This window comes from Rhincodon typus, chromosome 1, assembly GCF_021869965.1.
Source record: "Rhincodon typus isolate 14 chromosome 1, sRhiTyp1.1, whole genome shotgun sequence".
Classification (NCBI taxonomy): Eukaryota; Metazoa; Chordata; class Chondrichthyes; order Orectolobiformes; family Rhincodontidae; genus Rhincodon; species Rhincodon typus.
In genome coordinates this window covers 97,010,177-97,025,468 of record NC_063332.1, presented here as the reverse complement: position 1 = coordinate 97,025,468, position 15,292 = coordinate 97,010,177, and the positions used below count along the sequence as shown (strand labels likewise).

The 15,292-nt window shown below is 40.2% G+C and overlaps 1 protein-coding gene across 1 annotated transcript in view; it reads left to right on the top strand.

The window, feature by feature from the left end:
• The window catches only part of slit2 (slit homolog 2 (Drosophila)), a 426,057-nt gene that overhangs the window by 298,150 nt on the left and 112,615 nt on the right, over nucleotides 1-15,292 (top strand). Inside the window, exons 14-15 of the mRNA XM_048602443.1 lie at nucleotides 1,197-1,340; nucleotides 5,194-5,357. Of these exons, the coding sequence (XP_048458400.1) occupies nucleotides 1,197-1,340; nucleotides 5,194-5,357 (308 nt within the window). The remainder of the gene's footprint in view (nucleotides 1-1,196; nucleotides 1,341-5,193; nucleotides 5,358-15,292) is intronic.

Here is a 15,292-nt window from a genome sequence, read left to right as displayed (position 1 = left end):
GGCAAATTATTATCTGAATCGCAATAGATTGGGGAAGGGGGAGGTGCAATGAGACCTGGGTGAGCTTGCACCACAGTTACTGAAAGTAAGCATGCAGATGCAGCAGAGGATGGAGAAGGCAAAATGGTATTTTGGGCTTCATAGTGAGAGGATTTGAGTACAGGAGCAGTCTTGCTGCAATTGTAGAGGGTTTTGGTGAGACCACACCTGGAATATTGTGTGCAGTTTTGGTCTCTTTATCTGAGGAAGGATGTTCTGGCAATGAAGGGAGTAAATGGTTGATCAGACTGATTCCTCAGATGGTAGGACTGATGTGTGAAGAGAGACTGGATCGGCTAGGACCGTATTCACTGGAGTTTTGAAGAACAAGGGGAGATCTCATAGAGACGTATAAAAGTAGAGCCCTCTTGTGGCGGAAAGACCTGGGTTCAAATCCTGCCTGCTCCTGAAGTGTGTCATAACATCTCTGAACAGGTTGTTAAAATTATAGGTTAGATTAAGAAAAAAATATAAACTGATTAAATTCTTAACAAGACTAGACAGGTAAATGCAGAAAGGATGTTCCCAGTTACCAGGAGGTCCAAAACAAGGGGCATTCTCGAAGGATACAGGGTTGCCCATTTAGGACTGAGATGGGGAGGAATTTATTCACCCAGATAGCAGTGAACCTGTAAATTCTCTGCCACTGAAAGCAGTCGAAGCCAAAATATTGATACTTTCAATAAGGAGTTAGACATAGTTCTTTGAGCTGAAGGGATCAAAGGGTATGGAGAGAAAGCAGGAACAGGTATGGAGTTGGATGATCGTATTTAATGATGGAGAAGGCTCATAGGGCTGAATGGCCTACTTCTATTTTCTACAATTAAATGAATCTGTTTTCCATCTTGTCTTTTGCTGCTCATCAATATCACAACAATTCCCTGATGTGATCAGCTGGCATGTCAAATAGAAAAGAATTAAGGTTCAACAAAGTCACAATTTAACCATTCAAATGTCAAGACATTGACGTAACAGGAAATAGGTGTTAAGATCTGCCATAAAACAATAAAGATGTGAAAGAATGACCTTGTCTTCCAGCTGTTTGAATTCAGTCAGGTCCAGGTGTTGTGAATTTTGTTCTGATTAGAACTGTTGATGCTTTGCATGGAAGGTGTTTATATATTTTGAGTACTGTTCCTTTTTGTTTTGTTTGACAGGTTGCTGAATGCCAACAAGATTAACTGTCTGCGAGTAGATGCTTTTCAGGATCTCCATAATTTAAACCTCCTCTCTCTATATGACAACAAGTTACAGACCATTGCCAAAGGCACTTTTGCACCTCTGCGTGCTATCCAGACTCTGTATGTATTCCTTCATAATGTCAGCTACATGGGAAAGTTGGATTTTGTTGAGATGTGAAAATAGTGTATGAAATAATTCATGATATTTATACATTTTTAAAATGCAAAAGAGAAGAGAAAGTCCTATCTCTTGGTCTCCTCTGAGATATGCACTGAACTAAGACTAGGCTTATATAACCTCAACTTCTGGCAATGTTTCAGGTTACCTTGTTACCTTTTGAGAAGTAATCGTCCCCTAATTATAGGATAGGTAATAGGTAAATTCTGCCCCTCCATGGTATGGTCCATGTAGCACAAAGGAACTGTGCAATCTATTAAAGCATGGGTATGTTCCTCAACAGGTTTCTGGTTTTCCAGGAAGTTGAAAATTAGACACAAGTGCAAGTCACAAATTCTAGTTTAACTAATTAATTGCAATGAGTAGAGAGAGGTAATATCATTTCATGTTCTGTCGGCAGTTTTTTTTGGAATCATAAATTAGTGCAACACACAATAAAGCCTTTGGTGAATTGAGTCTGCAATGACTGCTTCGGAGAACAAACCAGTCAGCTTGATTGCCCAATTCTTACCTCATGACCATGCAATTATTTCTGCTTCAAATGTTACCAGTTTCCATTTGAAGAAAACAATTGAATATCCATCTGCCCTGAAGGAAAGAAAGATGAGGATATGAACCCAATCTAGCAAAAAACATTATAATGATCTGTGAAATCTTCAATAGATATGGAAAAAGGAAATGTTTAGATAAGATGCAAGTGGGTCTATTACAGGCAGAGTCAGTAGAATTTATAATGGGAAGTAAAGAAATGGAAGAGAAACTGAATGATTACTTTGGGCAGAATCTTACAGGGCTGTGGTGAGAGTGTGGTAGAATCAGATGGGAAATCCGGCAAGGACTATCTCAATGTCAGGAGCATCTTATTGCATTGTTTATGCTTTTGTTAAGCAGCAAAGTGAGTTTCTCAAGGCAGTATTAGGTTAACACTTCAGGGGGATTATTGCTTGTTAAACACCTCATTGACAGACCAACTTGCCCCTTCAATATAAGGCTTTCATTCTTACTAAACACGTCCAACATCTTGACATTAACATGGAAATCGGAGCAAGTGCCTAGAAAATTGAACTTGCACTTACTCCAAAAGACTTCCCTGTTTTGGACCATACAGCATCTCAGGGCACATCAGTGTGCTGCGTCAATCTCACACCTACACCATATGCCAGTAGATAATACAGCAAGCACACTGCACGTGCAGAAAGCAGGCAGCATGCGTCCGAATCTTGGCAGAGTGGCACTCACCGAAGTTCATGAAAGTATTGGTCAGTCAGAGAGTCTGGGCATAGGAAGTCAAGGGCATCTTCTGATACTAGTCCAGAAGATGTACCACGGTCAGGTGTCCAGTTTGGGTGTGCTCACTCAGGGGGTACACGCTTCTTTGGACCGGGGAGTAGGTCACAATCAATCCGCTTGAGAGCTATGAGGTCAGGGACACATCAAGTCTTTAGTCAGGGGTCTGGGCACTTCTCATCTGGGGCTGTCTAGTTTGGTTGCCCAAATGTGGACAACAGTATCTGCAAGGAAGCATGGAGTTATAAACCTTAGATGGGAAGGGGCTCATACAGGAGGACGTCCATCCTGGCTTCAAAGTGCACAGTCTATAACCACACCTAATAAAGCTACCTCATGTGCCAGGGACTGGGCAGGTGCAGCTCAAACAAATGGGTTTTCTAAGTACCTGGGGAGTTGTGAAGACTATGGGATTTACAGGCAGGGCTATCCAGGAAGGTATTTAAATGTTTGGGTCTTTACCAACAGATAGTTACAAGTGTTGGTATCCACTGGCTGAAGAGTGCGCAATGTCACCCTCCATCATGCTGGAATTCAAAAATATACGATGGGGAAGAAAATGACTGTGACCACTGTCAGATTGGGCAGGATATGTGATTTGACCTAAATGGGAGGGGGCTGTAAGTTCTACTGATGTGATGACTTTTAGTGGGAAACAATATTACACACAGACCCATGCAGTGAACAGACACAAATGTACAGAGCCCTAAATCCTGACCATCCTAATGTATTGGCTCCCAGGTGCAGCAAGTTATAAAGAACGTGAATGGAATGTTAACCATTATTGCAAAAGGATTTAAGTACAGGAGAAGTGAAATCTTGCTATGATTGTATAAGAAGTTTGTTTAGACAGTACCTGGAGTACTGTGTGCAGTTTTGGTCTCCTTATCCCAGGAAAGATATTATTGGCACAGAGGGAATATGGTGAAGACACCCCAGAATTTTTCCTGCAATGGCAGGACTGTATTATAAAGAGAGATTTATCAAGCCAGGCCTGTATTCTCTGGAGTTTCAAAAAACAAGCAGTGATCTCATTGAAAATGATGAAATACTGAAAGGAATAGATGGGATAGGTGCAGGTAAGATGTTTCCCCTGGTTTGGAGTCTAGAACTAACGAGTACAATTTAAAAAGAAGGGAATGATATCTGTTCCTATGATGCTGCTTGGCCTGCTGTGTTCTTCCAGCCCTGCACCTTGTTATCTCGAATGATATTTAAGATTGGGATGAGGAGTTTTTTCTTAACTCAGAGAATTGAAATCTTCGTAATTCTGTCCCACAGAGGGCTATGAAAGTTCAGTCTTTGAGTATATTTAATTTAGATATTTTTTGATCTTATGGGTGGAAATTTCAAATTACCCAGTTTAAACCCTCTGAGCTCTTTATTTGACCTCTCTGCGAACCATTTGTACAACTCCCTCCTGCCTGAGATGTCACCTGACATTCCAAAAATGTTAAACCCTCCTTTTTACCCTGTCTGTTATGCCTTCACATTATTAAACTAACCTGGTACAAGCTTTAATCCTTACATTACTCAACTTAACATACTGCACTTTTAAAGCAACTCCTCAGTCCTCAACACAGTTTGGAGCTGGAGGAACACATCAGGCCAGGTAGCATCAGAGGAGCAGGAAAGCTGACGTTTCGGGTCGGGACCCTTCTTCAGAAATAAGGGTCCCGACCCGAAATGTCAGCTTCCCTGCTCCTCTGATGCTGCCTGGCCTGCTGTGTTCCTCCAGCTCCAAACTGTGTAATCTCTGACTCCAGCATCGGCAGTTCTTACTGTCTCCTCAGCACTCAAGATGCTTTTACAGATCTCCATCGTGTTTCCCAACACCATTGGTTCTTACATGAACAGTAACTTTTGGCCAATCAACCTCTCTTTCCAGTACCTTTTCTATCCTAATTGTTATGTCGCTTGCCCTAACACAAATAAGGCAATGTATCATTCAGAACTCTCAGAAACAGCTACAGAAAAGTATTTCTATTTCTAGTCAGAGAAACCCCAAAAATGACCGTAAATGTTTTCTTCTCTTTATAATCATACTTACCCCTTCCTTAGGAAACCACTTGTTTCATGGTATCGCTCATCATTTCAATTTTCAAGAATTATTTCCTTAGTTAATAATAGTGGGTGTACATGAATAATGCAGTTCTTACATCTCAGATAATGAAAGCAGTGTACGCCCTCAGAGCTTCAGTCTGTCTTAAATAATTCAGTAGGAAGCATTGCAGTTCTGCCATTTCTCATCTACCCAGGTAATAAGTGGTTTTGAATGTGATACAGGACCGACAGTCACTGTAGCAAATACTAAGTTGTACACTGTAAATTCTTAATGTATCGGGGCCCCAGTAAATGCATTACAGCTGCAAAGAACAATTGGAATATTAGCTGCTTTACCTCTCCCTTTGAAGAGCTCTTTGCACCGCTGTTTTACATTCTTTTGACAGAGTCAATACATTGTTTTGACTTCTCTATTTTTGTTGTTGTTGTTTGTCTTCATAAAAGGCATCTGGCTCAGAACCCATTTATTTGTGATTGTCATCTGAAATGGCTTGCGGACTATCTGCACGCAAACCCCATTGAAACAAGTGGTGCCCGCTGTAGCAGTCCTCGCCGTCTGGCAAACAAGAGGATCGGACAGATCAAGAGCAAGAAGTTCCGCTGCTCAGGTAATTGGATTGTTTGAACTTTATTATTTGTTTATCTAGTAAAATTTATTGCACTGTCTTGACTTGGAGCACCTCTCATATGGATTCTGATAATTCATCTGTTTTACTGTGAATTGTTAAAGCTGTCAGAAGCTTTTTGGCCCTTTTGTTTCCGACTCAATGCTAACTGCAGTGTTTCAGTCTCGTGCTGTTTGCTTTGCTTTTTTTTAGTGTTGACGAGTTGCAACCTGTGGATTTAGTATAAAATAAACTGTTTCCTTTTCCTTCGGCTGCTAACATTCAGGTGCATCTCTTCTGTCTTTTCTCTCTCTCTCTCTTTTTTATGTTTATAGCAAAAGAACAATATTTCATTCCAGGTAGGTTTACTTTGCAGCAGAACTGACCAGCTCTGGATTTCTCTTAGGATTTGGTGGAGTGTTGCATGCTGTAGCAATTGGGTGAAACTCCCCAATAGACAGTGATGTAGTTTCTTCCTCATCCTTCAGTAGTTGAATCTGCTCCTGAAAGGAGATTTGCATGAAACCTTTTAATCCGAGTAGCTAAATCCTTAAGTCCATGTTTCTGTGTGTCAGCTATGCAGTCGCCATGCGTCATTGTTGTTTTATTGTTCTCTGATTCTATTCCCACTTCTAGTCTTAGGTCGTTATTTATTGGAGATAGTAGCACATTATTCTTTCCTGTCTTGATGGCATTAAACATTTGTTGTTGCATTTTGTACATTAAAGCTTCAACAAGTTTTTGTTCATATTGCTTGGAAAAGGGTTGGGGTAATCGCCAGTGGCTGGAGGAGAAAAACTGATTACAACATTATCTAATCCCCCTGTTGCAATTCCATTGGTAGACAAAGTTCAATTTACTTTATATGGTATTTTGGAAACCACAACCATCACATAAACCAGAACGAATCATCGTGTATGCTCCAACCTTAAACTAAAGCACTTATTGCTGTGATAAATAAAATTAAGGCCCTGTTCAGAAAGCAGAACATTTCTTTGGAAATCCGGAAAACCACGCATCATTCCTTGTTCGTGAAGCTGTTTGAGTTATCTGCTCTCGGGCTGCTGTTATGCTGTCAGAATCTTGGAGCTGCTTTGAAGGAGGAATGGTTTACAAGAACAATAATAATTTGCATTGATATGGTGCTCAAAGTGAAGATACATGACTGAAAGTATTTCACAGAGTTGTTGTCAGAGAGAAAATGGAGACAGAGAGAAAGGAAATTTCAAGAGAGGTTGTCAAAAGTTTTTGTCCGCAGAGGTAGATTTTAAGTAGGGTCTTAAAGGACAAGAGGGATGTCAGGAAACAGTAAGGCTTGGAGCAAATTCCCAAATTTCCATCTGTCACACGATGGTTGAGGACACAATTACCAATGGAGTGTTGAAAGATGGGTTATGGTGTAAGGTGGTGGCTGAAGGCTTTAGTTCCTAATATTTAACTGAAGAAAACTGGCTTATCCAACACTCGACTTTGGACCCTGATCTGAGCTTCAGTCCAGTCTCCTTACTTTAACAATCTATCTATTTCCAGCTCAGTAACATCCCCGACTTCATTCTCTGTCTCAGTCCAACAGCTGGTGAAATCTCCATCCTTGTCTTTGACATCACTGGATTCAACAATTCTCTTGCTCTCCTGGTTGACCAGCTAGTGATATAATTGAATAGGCCATAGGCTATTACAACTCTATAACTAATAATGTATTTCTATATCCTAGATTGAAAGAAAACATCAGACAGAAAAAGTGTTTGGAGAGAGAGAAAAAGAGAGAGAGCATCCTTCATGACGATAGAAAGCTATATTTAGTGAATTTAAATGAAGTAATGTTACTACAGGAGTGGAAGAGCATTACTTAATAATAAAGTGTTAACAGCCTCTAACAGCATCATTATAGACACTCACAATCCAAAGATTCTAAGGAAAAATATCTAACTATGTTAATAGCAGTATTAGTCACAAAAAACAAAGTTGCTAGAGAAATGGCTGCATCCAGGATCTGAAGTTAGATCACAGTCCCTGGGACACAGCTGAAAATCAGAAGGACTCCAATAGCAGGATACAGTCTCAGAAGACTTCAATGCGTAGCTAACAAGCAGGAAGACTCAAAGGCAGGACAGAATCTTGAAAGACATTAAACACAAAGAATCAAAACAGGATGTCTCCAAGAAGTGAGAAAGAATGTCCGAAGACATCAAAGCCACGTCACACATCATGATACTCTAGAGAATGAAAACACAGAAATGGAGCACGTAGACAGAAAGAAGGGAAACCTCAGGTCCTTTTCCACATTAATGTGGTGCTATAGCTGATCAGAATAGTGGCACCAATAAAGACTGCCATTACCACAACATTGGAAAATATGGAGCACCTCTAACAAGGCTACGAGGGAGATCTCTGAGAGCACCACTTTCACCAATATAGAACTACATCAGGCTTTCATGTGAAGGAGCAGCGATACTGAGTCAGGATCATTCTATTAGCTGTCGGTCAGATAGCTGATGATGCTTTGGGTAAGGCAGAGTGTGGAAGAAACTACAATGAGGCAAAAACCATCTGACTGAAGAGAGTTATGGTGAGATTTATGGCAAAATCGGACAAGAGTTCAGCGAGCCTGATCGGAGCCTGTGTGCGTACTCACAGCATCCCTGCCTTGCCTTGAATGTTTGCACTTTGCCCTCAGCCAGAGATACCAGGTTCATATTACTTCAGTTTTGTTTTGCTGTTTAATGCAGACACAAAGCCAGGAAGCATGTCATGGATGTGAGCAGGCCTCAGTCAAGTCAAAAGGGATAGCTTTCGCTCAGGGAGTCATAGAGTGATACAACATGGAAACAGACCCTTCAGTCCAACCAGTCCACGCTGAACATAACCTCAAACTAAACTAGTCCCACCTGCTTGCTCCTGGCTCATATCCCTCCAAACCTTTCTTATTCATGTACTCCCAGCACTGTAAGTCAAGGGCAGCCTCTGATACCAGTCCTTGGGCTTGGACACAGACAGGGGGCTGCTTGGGGCAGCCAGAGTCAGGATGCCCTCTATATAAGGGATGAGGAAGTGAATGCTGGGAGCCAGTCACCCATCTTGACTCCTTCTGCACTATGGTGGGTCATTTACCAAAGGGAGGTGAAAACGAGTGGAAAGCTGTTACTTTTGATGCAAGTGGGGATGGTTCCCAAGAGAATGAGCAGGCAGCACAGAGGGCAGGCAGGGTTAGTGGTGTTGAGGGTTAGAGTAGGTGACAGTGAGCAAGAGAAGATGTTGCAAGCAAGAGTGAGAGTGGAAGAACATGGAAACAAAATTGTGTCTCACAAACTTGATTGAGTTTTTTGAATAAGTTACCAAAAAGGTTGATGAGGGCACAGCATTAGACATTGTTTATACGGATATTAGTAAAGCCTTTGATAAAGTTCCACATGATAGACTAATTAGAAATGTTTAATCTCGAGGGATTCCGGGTGAGCTTGCCATTTGGATACAAAATTGGCTTGATGGTAGGAGACAGTTGTGGAATTTGTTTTTTCAGACTGGAGGCCTATGACCAGCAGTGTTCCACAGGGATCAGTACTGGATCCACTTTTGTTCCTCATTTATATAAACAATTTGGATGAGAATATAGTAGGGGTGATTAGTAAGTTTGCAGATCATACCAAAATTGGTGGTACAGTGGCCAGTGAAGAAGATTATCTAAAATTACAAAAAGATCTTGATCAGTTGGGTCAATGGCTGAGGAGTGGCAGATGGAGTTAATTTGGATAAAGGCGAGGATTTTTTTTGGTAAAACAAACAAGGGCAGGACTTGTACAATTAATGGTACGGTCCTGGCTAGTGTTGTAGAACAGAGATACCCAGGGGTTCAGGTACGTAGTTCTTTGAAATTTGCATCACAGGTAGACAGGGTGGTTAAGAAGGTGTTTAGCATGGTTGCCTTCATTGCTCAGATCTTTGTGTATAAGAGTTGGGACACCATGTAGAGGTTGTACATGATGTTGGTGAGGCCTCTTCTGGAGTACTGTGTGGCAGTTCTGGTCACCCTGCTATAGGAAGGCTATTATTACATTGGAGAGGGTTCAGAAAAGATTTACCAGGATGTTGCTGGGAATAGAGGGTTTGGGTTATAAAAATAGGCTGGATAGCCTGGGACTTTCTTCATTGGAGCACAGGAGGTTGAGGGGCGACCTTATAGAGATTTATAAAATCATAAGGGACATAGATAATATGAATAGCAATATCTTTTCTCTAGGGTGGGTGAGTTCAAAGCTAGGGGGCATATTTTTAAGGTGAGAGGGGAAGTTTTAAAAAGGACATGAGGGGCAACTTTTTTACACAGAGAATGGTTTGTGTGTGGAATGAACTGCCAGAGGAAGTGGTGGATGCAGGTACAGTTATAGCATTTAAATATATTTGGATAATATATGAATAGGAAAGATTTGGATGGATATAGGCCAAGCACAGGCAAATGGGACTAGTTTAGTTTGGAAACATGGTTGGCATGGACTAGTTGGACGAAAGTGTCTGTTTCCATGCTGTGTAACTCTATGACTCTATGAAACTTGCTGGGAGATTGGCATAATAGCAGAGATAGAGTAAGTGTAAAATATTGAAGAGCAGATGGTGTCATGCTGGCACAGTGGAGTAGAACATTGACCTTCTTCCTATATTGTTGGACATTCCTCCAGCTAGCCAAGACGGCAATGATCCAGATGGCAATCTTGGATCAGGCTGGCATGGTGTTGTGTTGTAGCTTTCTCTGCTGGGCCTGGGGGAGAGGATGTCCCACATCTGCCAGAGGGTGTGAGGTAGGTGGGTAATGAGATGCCTTTGGTAAAATATGGCAAGAAATATCACTGGACCTCGCAGTGAGAATCCCTCCAAAAATCACAACACAATTCGCACTTAGCAAAAAAAAATTAAGAATCAGCTTTACAGAATAGGAGGCCTTTATTAAACCATTTGGCTTGTGCTTTTAAACCAAAAAAGAAATTTAGTCATTGGACAAAATTCAATCAATGATCTCAGTGACTGAGAGAATCACTTGAGGCCTTTTAAATGGATTTGTAACTATCTCGCAAGATGTGTGGTTACAGAGATTTAAAGGATTAATTAATTAGTGACTGTAACTGTAGTCACTGTGAGGGATGACAAGTTATCAGATTTATTTTCAGTCTAAGAGGACCAAAAATTGGAATAAACAACCCAACACACTGTGCAGAGCCCAAAATTCGGTCAGTTCATTGAGGAAACATCAAAGATTGTTGTGACTTGGTTGAAGCGCAGAGAAAGCCTGCCCAAATGCCAAAAAAGCAGGATTCAACATTGCCTACTGTAAAAAAGATTGTTCAAAGTATGGGTAAAAGCAGCATCACACATACAGCAATTGCCCAGCAGGATGAGCTGAGTGGTATGGATCTGGTTAATATGGGAAACTTGAAGTAGGTCTGCAAGAAGCAGCAGCCTCATCACCATCAAACAGTGAAGGAGTCCTGCAAAAGGAAAATGTTGAGGGAAAAAAAAATATATAGATCAAACAGTCAAGAAAAAGTTGAAGATATTAAATGTACAGAACAAAAGATGAAGATCGCATTTCTATTTGAGGTTAACAAGAACCAACACAAATTCTGGATGATCGACTTGAAGATACAAGGGTTTGAAAGAAAATTTAAATTCAACACGGGAACTTGTTTCAGTACTGGCTGACAGCTTCCCGTGGATGATGCCTGTGAAAGTTCAACCTGCAAACTTAAAACATCAAGGTCTGGGGCACGGTATGTTGCTAAATTACTCCACAAGTCAGTCACAAAGGAGGAGATGTCAGTGAGACACTCTACATGCTGAAGAATCAGAATACTTCATAATGAAGCACAAAAACATGCATTCAGTGCATCCTCTTGGAGAGAGGATACTCTGGAACAAAAGCTGGAGAGAATTTCAATAAAAATCTCAAGACCTATTCAGAGGTTGAGAAAAATTAAAGCTGGAATATTACATAACTCTGCAAGAAGATGTTATGCCTATCTGCTTGTTCAGGGAAAGTTCTTCATTCTCTAATGGAAAAAAATGACATCTCAGTCAGCCAACCTGATAGAAAGTGGGATATCAGTGACAGAACTGACGCAGTCATGCTCAGGGCTAGTAATTGTTTCTAAAACAAATGAAGACTTGTGTGACTCTTACTCAGTTAAACAGAGAATTAGGAAGATAAATCCATCCTATTTGGTCAGTTGACAGTTTGGCCAAATTGGTAAGAACTGGTTCTTTATTAAATTAGACTCAAACAGTGAATTCTGGCAGATACCCCTAATCCACGAGTCAGGATTGTTGACTGCATTCATTACTTATAATAGTCTTCCTTCACCAGTCATTCTGCACCAGACTATCTTCAACGTGGTATATCATGAATTCTGGGAGGAAATAGGGGACCATTTACCACATGGAACTATTTTGGTGTATGTCAGAAGATAAAAGAACATGGCCAGAGGATTAGGGAAGAGTTAGGGGGCACTACAGAATTCCAGCCTTACACTAAGCAAGAAATGCTATATTACAAGAATGACAATCACATTTTGGGACACATACTTTAATCCAAGAACAATGCATTATTGTGGATCCAAGGAAGCTGAGGACCATAAGTGAATTTCCAGCACTGAAGCGTGCAAATGATTTACAGCACTTCTTAGACTTTGTGAATCAAGAGGGAATGTTTATCCCTAACTTAGCCAGTCTCTATCAACACATAAGAGAACTTTTGAAAAAAAAGCCAACAGTGTATTAGAGTTAGGAAAAGACTGCATGTTTTAAAAGGATTAATGAGAAACTATCTTCGCACTGATGTTTTAGTTTATTATAATCTAGACCTATTAACTGTAACAGCCAATGGGTGAATTATTCATAAGACTAAGAGCAGATCTTATCCAGGTACAAACTGATGGAGCAAGGAAACCAGTATGTTTCAGGTTGAGATAGAAACTGAAGTTCACAACTATTGAAAAAGAAGTACATGCAGTTATATGGGATCCGAAAGGTTCGCAGGCTACCTCATGAGACTGAAATTGCAAGTTGAAATGGACCATAAGCCTTTCATGATGTTATAAGGATCACATGAATATAAAGGAGATCACAAAAATACCACTAAGAATACAAGATTTAGGCTTTGACTGTTTAAATATGACTACATCATTGTCTATGTTTCAGGCATAGCTGGGGAACATCTGGTAGATTTTAAAGGGCAGCAATAGATGAAGAAGAAAAGATTTCATTCTTACAGAAGAACTGGAGTTTTATTCTATATAACCGGTATTCTACAAGCAACTGAGTGAAAATGCAAAGAAATTTGTGCTGCTCAAAAATCGGAATTGGAGAGCGCATAAAGTGGTTGAATTACATTCCTGCAGATCAAGCACTGAGGAGGTTTCATGAGCAAGAACAACACTTGATTGTTGTGGAAGACTTATCTTACTATTACTGTAGTATGACCACACCAAAGACAACTAAGTTAGAGATTCTACAGAGACCCCAATTGAGGCATTTAAACATCACAAAATGCAGAGCAAGAATCCAATAGTCAGGACAGTGGGCAGACCTTTCAGGAAAAATAGAAAGTTTCACCTTGTCATCTCACATATGTATTTGAAATAATCAAGTGTCTAAAGTGTCATAAATTGAGTTAAAATTTCCAGAAAGGACATGGGAAAAGCTAGCAACAGATTTGTTCACCTTCAAGGGAAGATTTATTTAGTTGCAGTAGACTCTAATTCAAGAAGAATTCAAGGAGCAAGATTTCATCCAGCCACAGTGAGCAGAGTGCTGGAAAGTTTCCCAGAAAAACTAATAATGGACGATGGACCTCAGTTTATGAGTGAGGAATTCAGAAACTTCAAATCAGAGGCAGGTGTCAACCAAGTGACAAGTTCTCCACTCCACCTTAAGTCAAACAAAGAAGTTGAGAGAGTGATCAAACCATAAAGTCACTGAGTCAAACAGATACAGTGAGGATTAGGTGTACTCATTTACAAAGTAATGCTCAATGATTGTAATAGTATGTTAATGATTACAAAGGCTACGTAAATAACAAAAAAGTAAATTACTAGAAATATGTAATACCAAAGCGGAAAGAAACTTGGGGAGAGTTATAGTTTAAAGAAATATTGAAATTGTGATGATGTAACCGATACGCTGGTAGATTGAAAGAAGACATAATATGAGAAGAAGCTTGTAGACAGAGATCTTAAATGATGCACTAGAGAGTTCTATATTTAAGGTGCAATGTACAGTCGTAAATAAAAGAGTATGGTATGGAAGAGCCTTATTTAAGGATAAAGCGCCAACAGTCTCAGGCACACTATATGTGTAGACACCCACAACTCAAGGATACTACCGAGAAGTATCCTGGTAGCAATATTAGTTTAAAGCATATAATAAAGTAAAACTTCTTCCACCCTCAGTAAATTTCAACTCATCCAAAACCCTGCTGCCTTCATCCTATCCAACACCAAGCCTATTTCACATTACCTCCTGCTCTTCTCACTGTCAATTGATGCCCTCTCAATCTATGCACTGTCAAAAATCCTAAATTTAAAATTCTCATTGTTTCATTTAAATCTGTTTCTAATCTCACATTCTAATTCCTCTATTCTTCAGATCATCGTCTCCGCTATACATCCTACACATGCTTCACCTCACCCCATCAGTTTTTTCCCACCACAGGGACCATGGATTTGGCCAGTTCTGGTCTGTGGTCTGGATTTTTTTCATTCCCTAAATCCATTTCTTTCTATAGTTTAAAGACCCTCCTAAATCGCATAAATTACCAAGCTTTTGTCTTTTTTTTGTTTTAATATCTCACTTTGCTGGCTCACCATCCTTTTGTTTTACTACTTTGAAGAATCTTGGGACACTTTTCAATGTTAAGTTTGCTATATACATGCACGCTGTTGAATTGACAGAAGCTCTGTCATTGTTGGAACTATTTTCTGTGATGAACTGCGATGTAATTTAAACCCCTTAAGAGAAATATTTTTTGTCTGAGTTCCCTTCAAGGCTACATTTATTAGAGAGTTCCTACTTGGGCAATAGTTTCATTTTAGGTTGGTAGTTTGCTGGGATTTTGGTAGAGAGCTGTGGAAAATGCTTCAATAACACTTTGCCTTTTCATTTTATAAATATATACTTTTATTTCTGCATCAAAATCTGTCATCTATGAATTGTATAGAAGAAGCTTTCTGTTGATTCATGATAGGTCCATTCCACAATCATCTGGAGAATTGCTACAATCTGCTTAACACTTTGTGCATGAGACCTTGATGTGAAATTCCCTCAGAGATTGTCTGACAATGAAACATCTGCTGATGCATTGAGGATTGAAAGTACATTCTACAGTGTTGCAATAGGACGCAAAAAGTCTTGTATTTATATAGTGCCTGTAATAACCTCAAGATGTCGCAAAGCACTTTTCAGGCAATGATGTACTTCTATTGCTATATGGTCACTGTCACGTTGTAGGAATTTGCACAGTCTCCTTTTTCTTCTTGTTGGCTGAGGAGTTATATTGACCAGAAGACCAATGATAACGCCCCTTCTCTTGCCCAAAGTACTGTCACATTATCTTCCACAGCTCACTCAAAAGTTGGGCATCCCTGACAGTGCAGTACTTCCTCTTATTATGGACAAGCAGCAGTGTAGCAAGTTTTATACATTATACTCACAATACAATACAGCATTCCAACAATATATGTTGCCATAACAAGCTCTGAAGAGAATTCAGCTCCGCGTGTTTTTAACCACTGCTGCGCAAGTGTGGATGCACCGAGCAGACAGTAGGGATGATTCTGTGATTGCTGATACTCCACGTGACTGGCAGCACTTGAGAGGAGATAGTAGGAACTGCAGATGCTGGAGAACCTGAGATAACAAGGTGTAGAGCTGGATGAACACAGCAGGCCAAGCAG